Below are 11,603 nucleotides of genomic sequence, written 5' to 3' on the forward strand. Positions count from 1 at the left end.
AGTAAAAAACGCACAGCCGGCTCACCTTCTCCGGTCGTCCCGTATGCGCAGGAGAGAAGCAGGGCGACCTGAGCGATAATCCCAGCAACTCTTTTAGTTCCCAGATCCATGGTGAAGCGGTGAGAGGCTGCAGAGAAGCCCGGCGGCTGCTGGAGGAGAGAGACGAACGAACTCTCCTCTCCAGCTCCAAGAGAGATCTCCTCAAACCAGAACTGAAGGGGAGGAAGGGAGGCAGTGAGGGAGAGTGAGAAAGAGAGAGAGAGCGAGTCGAGGGTCTTACTACACGTTCCCAGCGGCAGCTTCCGTGCGCCTCCCTCCTCTGAAAGCTCTTCTTCAGTCCATCGATGTTTAATAAGCACAGTTTCAAAAGCCCTGCGCCTTGCAAGATTGGGTCCTTCAGTTCCAATGGGGTAATAAATCCTGCCAGGCAGACTCGTTTCACGTGAAATGCACATCCACACACAAATCCACGCCTTACTCAACACTTCATTTTTATGGTGTGTGCATTTTAAATCTCACTAACTCGAATGCTTTTTATTTACAAAAAGTAAAGTAGTTGTGCAAGCGCCTAAATCTGTGTACATTTGGAGCAAGTTATATTCCCGTGTGGGCTTAAAACGTGCGCACAGCTGGGGAACAAACATTCAACACATTAGTTTAACAATAAATATAAACAAGCAATACAAAAAGTGCATAAGAATGAAGGCGATGTGTAATAGCTAATAAAAAAAAGGCTGTCATTACAACGTTCAGCTGTAAAATCTCATATAAAGCTGTATTTACATTTCTTGGGGAGAAATGAGGGGCAACATGTGTACAACTCCAGGAAGTACTGCCAAGACCCAGGCTAACCGAATCAGCTAGTGACTGTGCTTTACATTTGCTACCACACAAAGAGCTGAGCATCATCAATCTTCTCACCCAGCTCTGTAAGTAATCAAACAAGCATATTTTCCACAATCTTTGATTATCTCGTTGTTTTAAGTTGATTTTTTCAATTGTCACCAAGACATGACAAGTGTTTGCATTAGCATCTCATTACTGTCTTGAAAATGTATTCCACAAGTGCCCTGTACTTGGCTGTCTGGGGAACATTGGTGCTCATCTCTTTGAGATGCTGCAGATACATTAGAAGAACAGGTGGCACCCAGCGAAGGTGAGTCTGCAAAAGGAAAATTGTGGTATAAGCATACTTAATGTATTTGTGAGACAAGTTCACCAAACTAAAGCATGCTCTGCTTTGTTCTCCTTTTTAAGTCAGATGGAAACCATCATTTATAACATGATCCTTATTTTAAATAAGCTTTGTGACTGAGACACTTCTGTGGCCATAGATCAGTGAGCAAAGGGTTGCTTTCCCATAGACCTCTATAAAATCTGACTTGTTTTTAAACCCGAAGACGTGCCCCCTTCTGGCAACTGGAAAAAATAATGCAGGTTTTAGGCACATATGTGCTAGCTTCCCTTTTCAAATGCAGAAGCTACAGTGTCCATCTTTATTTTAAACTGAAGAAGAATATCAGCCTGTGTGTGTGTTTGTTTTTTTTTAAATGACATTGTGCTACAGAGGGTACTCTGGATACATGGTCAGTGATTGTTGGGTTGTCAGTTGGGTTTTCATCAAACCAGGCAACAGTCGGGCACCATGTTGTGGAAACTCCTGTTCTGGAATAGCTAATATGGATATCTCCCAATTTGAATTTAAACAATAACAATGTACTCTTTGAGCAAAATGGCAGCTGTCAAGTATTTCCCCTCTATCCACGACAAAACAGACAACAAGAAAACCTGGCCTTTTTTTGACCCTGCGCCAAACCAGAAAAACTCTTTGCCCATCGGTTCCAGAAACGACTGCTCTGCTAACAACTTGAATGATGGTGCTGATCAGCAGCTCGAAGCTCCGGCAGCCTGGAAGACATCAAACATTTTGCCTGATTACCAGCCTCTGGATGTTTTCAGTGCGGCAGAAGAAGATCCTACTGTAGCGTCATGGAGCGAGGCGGATGATATCTGTGAGCTCTGCATCAGGCTCAAGGAAATTGAGCTATGCAACATGATAGGAGAGACAACGAGCAACCAGGAGAGTGAGTGTGATAGCAATTACCTGTGATGTTATTAGACAACTTAATAGCTCACTTTAGAGCCACGGGAGTTAACACAGTTGGTTATTCTGCAGTTTTGATGAGTATCATCATTAGTATAACTAAACTAAATTAGTATCATTTAGTCGTCTGAAACTGATAAAGGAAAAGAGCAGAAGAGATATATGAAAAGAAGTGAAGCTGTGAAAACAATTGTAATATATTGTGCACAAAACATTCTGTTAGTGCTAAAAAGTTTTCAGATCCTACATAATATGACTGTCAAAGTACTACACATCACACGTCAGAGTCCTGCACTAAAACTGCTGCAAGTTAATGTTTTTAAATATGATAATAAATGGTTTAAAATAGTAAAAATGAAAAATGCTCAATTTAAACAATATTTTTAAATGTGAAGTTCACCTGTATTTTTCATAGATGAGACCTAGATTAGATCAGTTCAATTTAAAGTCTGCCAAATGGCTTATAAATTAATTGACTTGTCACTTTAGTTTTACATGTATTTATTCTCAAGTGGTTTTAAATAATAACAGAAATATTTAAGGTCTGTTAAATGTAGGGGGGTTTAAAAATGCATTTATTTCACAGTGAAATGTAGAAGCTTGGATTAAGTGAAAATATATAATATAATATAAAGAATTTTATCCCCTCTAATGCTTATTTAAGTGAAATTCTTGCAGTATGTGATGCATTACGGTCTCTCTCTCTCTTTCAGAAAAGTTTCTGAGGAACATTGGGTATTACTGGGTCAAGCAGAAGAGGAGAAAAAGGAAGTAAAAATCTCAGAAAGACAAAAACATTAAAATGAACTGCAATGACAAGCAATTACGCTTTTGAGCTGAAATGTTTTTCTGTTTGTGTGGGTTCTCAGTTTAGCCACTTGACTGCTTTTGCTACTATGTGCATCTTTGTCCATCAGTTTTTATCATTATACACTAAAACACTGTGTAAACACTGGAAACCTGCAAAACCACAAAAATTGTAGTATCACACTGAGGGAAAGAGGAACGATATCTGCATTTAACAACTGCTGGTCATCACCCAGTAATGACTTAGCTTCCGAGGGCAGAGATGTGATTTCCTAAACTGGAAGTCTTGAAATATTGGACCCCAGGAGCTAAATTACAATTAAATCAGGATGGCTGATGGATTTCCGAACCCATCAGCTAGTCTAATGGTTTTATCAAGACATGTGAATGTGATATCAGAAGCAAGTTTTGTAACTTGGCAATGATCTTGAAACTTCCTATCTAGTAGAATGGGGAGACAGCTTTTATTTCAGTGGTCACTGCCACGTGAAATATAAAGTGTGGTGGACTTTAAAGAAAACTGCTTTAAAACTTCGCTTATTTTGGCCACCAAAAGTCTTTTCCCTCCACCAGTTATATTCCTACTGCACTGTTTCACAACATTACACCTTTATTTACTGCTCAAACCAGAGTGCTGACATTAAAAGTGTCTCGGCTTCTCCCACAAAAACAACAACTGGGATCAAATACCATGCTTATTTGCATGATGGATACAGCAAGCTGATAAAAATTAAAGAACACTACAGTTACCTACAGCTTAGTAATCATGTTTAAAGATGTAGAAATGTGCCAGTTGTAACGATCTGCTTTGCGCATGTATCGGTGTAGCAAGAAAATTAGCCAATATGTTTCCCATTTGACGCTTGATTGGCTTTTTGGGGGGCAGGGGTGAGGCAACAGGCACTCAGAATTGTCCCATGGATTTTTATTCACGATTCTTTGAGCCATGTCTCCTCCTCATACACTGAAAAAAAGGCCATGTTGGATTTACTTGATTCAATAATGGACATTGGTTGCACACAAATGTTTTGCTTTGGGAGAAACTTAAACAACTGAGTTAAATCAACACAACTTTTTCATATTCAGTAAACCTGTGCATTTTGTGTTCATAAAACGCGATTGAAACATGTTCAGATGAAGTAAGTTGAGCTCCTGGAATATTTTAATTCTTCACAATTTTGTCATTTCATTTCAACACTATTCAATAACTTTTACCCCAATACTACTTGGTCACTTAAATACTACATGCTGTCTTCATATTACATAATGTTCAACAAAGTCTAGATCCTGGTTACCATAAAAATTTAATGGGTCTTCAACAACTACCATCCTTCTATCTTTATCCTGGTTGCAGGAGGGCTGGGAAATAACCCTGAAGTGATAGGTTACGGTGCAGGGTACACCCTGGACAGCTGAGCAGTCTATCACATAGAAACAAACAACCATTTACACTTACATTCACAGATAATTTAGAATCACCAGTTTACCCTTACTCTAATAACTGCATGACTTTTAACTGCGGGAGGAAACCAGAATACCCAGAGAGAAACCTGCAAACTAGCCAGAATGTGGATTTGAACACAGGACCTTCTTACTGTGAAGCAACAGCACTAACCACCATGCCAACAATCTAGGAAACGTAGGAAAGGTATGATTTCCTGTATTTGATGCAGAATTGTTTTGTTTTTGTAATAATACACAATAAATAGCAATAGCATGCAGGTGGTGCGTGTGTAGGTCTCTGCCTCTTATAACTCCAGTGATTTTCCTGCAGTTTGAAATCTTGTGCAATCTTGTGAATTTCATGAGTTCAGCAACTAACCACTCTTACTAGATTGTATCATGTCGTCTCAACAAGAACAAATTAAGTTGTTGAATTTCGTACAGATTCTTCATGATTTAATTACGTTCATAGAAACATGAAATTATTGTGTTCAAATTACAAGTTAGACTTTTTTAATGTAACAACCACCCAATTTACTTTTTTTGGTATACTAAAAAAAGTAGAGGTGGCTGCTCGACTTGACTGAGATGGATGCCTTCCTGAAACCACAATCTAAAGAGCGCGAGTCTGAAACCCGTGCAGTGTCGTGGGATTTAACATTGATATATTATTGACTTACTTCACTTGAACATGATATGACCAATTTAATCTAGCCTCTCTGCATATCATGTAGTTTCTACACTATGTAGTTACACTTAACTTTAAAGCATGAGGCAATTGTGTTAATTACACGCAAGATGCTTACGTAAATCCAAGAGCTGGCCAGTGTGCATTGTCTCAGATAAAGTATATCAACAGCTTGCGCTGTGCATGCCATTATAATCTGAAGTATCCGGGAGCTGCTGCTAATTCAAATGACAGAACAACAACGTTGCCAGGCAGTCGCTGTAGGTGGCAATAGTTTGCTGTGCTCATGTGAAGTAAAGCTTGCATTGTGAGAGACAAAAGCATCTGATTGGCATATAAAGAAGAGGAGGCTATAAAGGTCCCCAGATAAGCACATTCAAAATCTACTTTGGTCTGCTACTTTTTTGTTGTATAAGGTTTTACAAACACACACACAGTTACACATACAAAATGCATGGAGTGCTCTGATGGCGCCCAGATTTTCTAGACACTAGGTTAAAATTTGCTCTACAGTTCGAAGCGAAATTTGTTCTTGGCTTTACTTAAGTCAAGAGTAAGGGGTGGGTTAAAGCAACCGTGATTCAACACACAGTAGTCGTTTGAGACCAATTTGTGTAACACAGAAGTGCCTGGGGATGAGGTTATAATGTTACATTCAACAGATCGGGTGCAGTGCAGAATATTGAGTGCATACATTTAGAGAGAGAAGCTTTCGGTTGCGTTCGGTCGATAATGCACGGTCAAGAAAAAGCCCTGAAAACAGAGAAGAGAGGGGAAGGCGTGCAGAGAGTCAGCAGGGGGATCTGATAATGAAAACCTACTGAGAGTATAGACAGCAGGGGAATGAGATGATAAAAAACCTGTTGAGAGCAAACACAGTGGGAGAATCAGATACAAACACTCAACATTAGCATCAGACACCTTGCTGGCCTGTGGACATACCGCACACAGAGAAAACAGCTGCTGCTTAATGTTTAAATCAGACCAGTGAGAGGTTTTCAAACTATGTCAATGTGAGACGTGCAGAAAATGCAGAGACAGAAAACAGCAGGCTTTTGGTGGCAGAGGTCAAACTGAGAGTGACACACAGCAAGAAAGTTATAGTAGATTGATAAGGTGAGACAGAAAATCTAAAATAACATTTTAGAAGCAGGTAAAGGGATAATGAACGCACTTTTTTTTCTCTTTCAACTAGCTCTGAACATCAAAAAATACTCAAAGAGTAAAATATGGGGAAGGAAAGACAGACAAATCTTAGGTTTTGTAGAGTCTGAAAAGAAAAACAACAACTTCACAACACGGGTGTAGTTTCGACTTTGTGAAAGGAAGATTAGTTTTTGCCTTATCTGACAGGTTTGACAGAATCACTTGGCAGTTCTCAGTGAAAGCCTACAATGGGACACTGGGGAAAACCAATTTGCTTCTTTTCAAATAGAAAAACTTTCAAAGAATTGTGTGTAAAAAGTGACCAGATTTTCATTTACAGGTTAAAGAAAGAAAATAAGACTCTTTGTGTCCACTTGGTTTGGCACTAGTGAATACAGTACAGATGAAAGCAGAGCAAGGGAGTTAATTGTGACCCAGACGTTACCCATCAACGAACACTTTAATGTCCCTCCATCCTCCATAGCAGAATTTGATCTCTCTGGAGTTAGTCAGTTAAACCTGGATGGAGCTCATTTATCAGACTGTAACATCTCATCTTGTCTGGTTGGAGATTTTGGCAGCAGAAGGAAATCCACCCAAATTGTGATGACAGCACATCGTGACAGGCCTGTGGAGAAGTGCTCGTATGATGAGCATGAAAGGCCACTGTCAATTAAATGTTAACTTTTGCTTCAATATATCTCTAATAAGATAGTCCCTTCAGCCACCCATGTGAAAAAAACTGCCTTACTTTTGAATTATCAAATTGTTTGAGCGTACCCTTTGTGGCCTGGGGGGATTTTATAGTCTGGTAGTGTAATAATGCTCATAACAGTGTGATGGGACACTGTTAGAATAATCAATCCTCTATTTTAAAATTGGGACACTGAACAAAGCTCAGCAAAGTTTCCATTCTGCCAGAGCTGGCAGGGAAATGAGACCAAAACAGGAAGCACACCCATGAATTTGTCATTCACACAGACTGCAAATTTTGCACTTGTTGGTTGCTTTTTCTTTACTTTTACATATAAATCGTACTAAAAACTTCTCAGCCGGGTTAAGGTCAGTGAGCTGATACAGGACTCTGTCACGCTTCTTTGTCAAGAATCCTTTAAGATCCTTGAGGTGTGTTTTGGGTCACTTTCTCAGATGTTGTGGTGTACATGGTGGTTAAGTCTTGTTTGATGATAAAAGAGTCACTCGGTCTCCATCCAGCTGATTTTGAGATGTATGTGCTGCTTGGACTGATGCAGTTTCTAATGGAGTGAATCAATCCTTTGCAGCAGTGGCTGTCATGAAACAGCTGTTTAGCAGGCAGGATGTCCACCCAGACCTGAGTAAACTCAAAAAGCAGCTTTTAAATGTAAGCTCTGACAAAATATAAAACAATTGCAAGTCAGGAAGAAGAAATACAAAACTACAAGTCTTTTATAAAAACACAGAACACCGAGAAACACAACTGAAGGTAAAGACTTGTGGAAAAGTTAAAAAAATTAAACAAGAAAGAACTATTGCCAAGACAATAACTCTGACTCACAAGCCTGAAACAGAAAAACAAAAATACAGAGAGCAAAACCAAAAATCCACACGAGCCAACAAAAAGATGAAAGCCTGGCTCCAAGGCCCAGACACATGACGATGGCCACCTTTGGTCTTCCTTTCCAGAATTTCATCACAGCATTTCATGGTTCTTGTGACTGAACTTGGTGTCTTTTGGTGATTAAGTGCTGCTTTGCTTTTCTTAGCTGAGCGGGGAAAACAATTACCCAATGAATTACCAACGTAGGCAGATAGGACTGTTTTTATGTATACCAGCAGTAGCTCAACACAGCACAACTGATGGTCTCATTAGAGGGTGAGAAATCCCACAAACTTTTGACAAGTTGTCTGTTAATTAAAAGGCACCCCGCATTGATGCTGGCAAGGATACTGGCAAGGATACTGCCTTTCGTTTGTAAAGTTGTGATCACAGCAAACACTTTGATGGATCTAAAATCTGACACATATTCATGAAATTATATACAGGTTTTATTTGTCTTCAGTACCTTATTAATTTTGTGTTTAGTCTATATATTCTTACTGGATTTATTATGTGACTCATATCTCTCTTCGGTTTTCTCATATTTTATTGTAATTTATTATCAGAGTATTTTATTTCCATGCTTACTTTTATCTTTGCTGGGCTTTATTAGAAATGACATCACTTCCTTGGTGTTTCTAAACAAGAATAAAAAGCTGATGAAAGCTGAACTTTTGAGATCTCAGACTAATTGATGACACTAGATTGCTTCACTCCCACTTTGCAGAATAAACCAAACCAAAGAAGTAAAAGGTTTAGTGATTGAATAAATGCAAGCAAACTTGCTTTTATTTGAGCACTCATTCAACCATCAGCTCCCAATGGATCCTTCACTGCACTAAACCATCTCCTCTTCTGTCAAACGCAGAGGAATTTCTTTCTCTGATCTGCCAAGTTGGTCGGTAAAAGCTTTCAGCAGATTTTGAACCTGATCCCCGACCAGCAACTTGTTACTTCTGCACCACATAGCAATTAATGAAATATTTTTCCTTTACCATGGTAACTTCCTGCACAGCTAAACAGAGATGCTGAATGGACTTCTGAAAAATAGAACGAGGAGCTGCATGAGAATGAGCACAGAGGGAGAGGGAGGCCAGTGTAGATGTAACTACAACTAAAAGTAAGTAATATAGATGGTTTTTAATTATGGCTTCATCTATGATGGGTATTTTTTAATCTAAATTCATTTCATTATACTTCATGAGCAGAGCTGAAAATTCCTCCTGACAGAGTGTGAAAATAGGTGAAAGGATCAACTTGGGATCTGTTAGTATTTCTGTGCATGTCTTTGGATAAATATTGATAAGAGAGAGAAGCTTTTCATTTGAGACCATTCACTAATGTGCTGTCTGAGCCACTTTACAGTCATATCATGTTTGTTTCTACAAATCAGGACCTTTTTCTAACAGAGCATGGAGACAAATCTTACTATAATATACCAACTCTGACTGGGAGCAACCAAACCTGGCACGCAGGTACATCTTAGGCCTCTGAAGGTTTTATCTACAGTATATCACATTATCATGTTGTAATGCTGCCTAGCAACCAGAGGATTTTTTTCTCTGTTTTGTTTACAAATAGTCCCAAAGAACGACTGTTAAGAGACGACTATTCATAAAGTTTGGGAAAGTTGCAGTCAGCTGAGAAGGAAGAAGTCATGTGGATGAGTGATGAAAGGTTTCTCTCAGTGAAAACGCTGCATCCAAATGAACAGAATCAACTTTCTGCAAATAGACTTCACAGTTTCTGAGGAGAAAACAGCAGAAAAGAGAGAGGGAGGGAGGGTGGGGGGTTAGGGGAAATATTCGACACAGAGTTAATGAAATGCTGCAGGTTAGATGGTGCAGAGATAATGTTTGTGGTCGATCTCATTAGAGATGCTCACATCTCCAACCCAATGCACAAAAAAAAAAAAAAAAAAAAAAGATTAAAGTTTAGCTTTTTCCCCCCCACAAGATTCAGCAGCAAAATTACCAGCATGATGAATAAACATTATCAAATAAATACAACAGCTTTCAGCATGTGAATGGGCTACTGCACAGGTAGGTCTGAGCTTCCAAGCATTTTGAAAGCAACTTTTAAAGCATACTTTAAACTTTATTCATCTCCATGGGGATCAAATGCTGGGAACAGCCCAATTGATATCACTGTGCATTCTATGACCGTTATCAGCGACTATGATAATGGGCATTTGGGAAAAAACTATGATAAATTTTGACATTTGAAGTTTTGCATTTGTCCAACAGGGAAGCGCGTATTGGTGCTGTCACTTACCGGTTACCTCAACAGTTAGACGGCTCATGTAAATGCTTGCAGATCTCCTGGAGTTACATTTGAACATGCTGGGTACCCTTTAGCATCATTTTGCTTGTAGGGTTTCTTTGAATGAGGTGTATTTGAACCAAAACCAACCTCTTTTCCTAAAGTTGAACCAAATGTTGGTGCCTAGACCTAACAGAACAGAAATGAAAGCAAAAGTAAAGATAAAGAGAGAAAGAAAAGAAAAGTAATCAAATAAGCAGCACTTAAGCAAACCTCCATATGGCACCACACTCTTTGGGGAGTATTTACTTTAAAGGGACTAATATTGTATTTTGTTTTTTTGTTCTTTTTAAATAAGTTTGTAGTAAAGATGAAGGTAATATGACAGGTGTTTACTTTGAAGTTAGTAATGGATAAAAAGTATAGATTTGTAAATTAGTGAACATATAAAACTTGAGCTTATTATATAATAACTAACTACTTTCTCTTAGCAACACATTCTTTAAAGATATAACACATTTTGGGGTCAACTTGAAAGAAAGGAAGATGTGAATGTAATAAAAGTGAGATTATATTTTAAGTCTTCATAAGTTGCTTTGTAAATGTTGACAATACACAGCACCTCATAGTTTCTAAGTTCAAAGACTGTTCTGGTAATTTTCGAATTAACCTTGAAGACTGTGGTGGATTTAAGCCAAATTTTAACGGGTTGTTAAAATGACTCTACTCTACAGCCTTACAAAGTTTTATTGGAATTCATTAAAAACAAATTATGATGTTTACAAGCAGAAAAAAGTACACAAATGCACACAAACACTACCAACAAACATGACCTAATGTCTAAACAGGAATGAACCATGGCCTAATGGTAGATTGTCTGTCACAGATCAAAATGGCATTTTTTGATGCCCTGAGGTAAGAGCAGTTTGACCGCGCCAACCTCTGAGGAAACAAAAAGCTGGAAAGTCCAACAAAGAAGCTGTTATAACTTCTTTGCAGTTTTGCACTTTCTATTTAACTTCCTGAGTATAAACACTCTAAAAGAGGAGTGTTTTTCAGGCAGTCCTGCCAGAAACTCAATTAATTAGGTTCCAAACTCACAGTTAGCAATTGCTCATAGTTTTACACAGCTAATTTAAACTCTTCATCAAATGAAATGATGTACAGTCTATAGAACAAGACTCCCAGAAAGCTAAAGTGACTGACTAGTGCTGCCACGAACCAATCCAGCTATTAATGAACTCATTGCCAGTAGAGTATCTCACAAGTTAAACTTGCAAATCGTCCCTATGCCATCAAACATCTCGAAGCACATTTCTTTCCAAGATGAAATTCTCTGACTCAAAGCAGTGGATTCATCCAGCATTATGAAATGTAAGGGAGAAGCACATTTATTAGTAGATAATGGAGTAAAGTGAGGCATTAAAGGCTCAAAATGTCTCTAACATGATGAGTCAGATTGCAGCTGAATGATGTGAGCCCGGGCTACTGCTTCGCCTTTTGTCCACGGTTGTATTTGTGTTGAATAGCAGATGGAGAGAGCTGGTGATCAGTGCATTCTGCCTCTGCTTTAT

At 38.7% G+C, this 11,603-nt stretch overlaps 1 protein-coding gene across 1 annotated transcript in view; it reads right to left on the reverse strand.

Annotated features, from left to right (window-relative positions):
• LOC147307936 (contactin-associated protein-like 4) overlaps positions 1-195 on the reverse strand; it is a 146,254-nt gene extending 146,059 nt beyond the window's left edge. The window contains exon 1 of the mRNA XM_086271142.1: positions 26-195. Within this exon, the coding sequence (XP_086127268.1) occupies positions 26-110 (85 nt within the window). The 5' untranslated portion in view covers positions 111-195. The remainder of the gene's footprint in view (positions 1-25) is intronic.
• Positions 196-11,603: the final 11,408 nt, after the last annotated feature.

Source organism: Aulonocara sp. 'chitande type north' Nkhata Bay, linkage group LG18 (genome assembly GCF_057382095.1).
Source record: "Aulonocara sp. 'chitande type north' Nkhata Bay isolate Kocher_YH1m ecotype deep benthic linkage group LG18, A_spYH_male_GT1.1, whole genome shotgun sequence".
Classification (NCBI taxonomy): domain Eukaryota; kingdom Metazoa; phylum Chordata; class Actinopteri; order Cichliformes; family Cichlidae; genus Aulonocara; species Aulonocara sp. 'chitande type north' Nkhata Bay.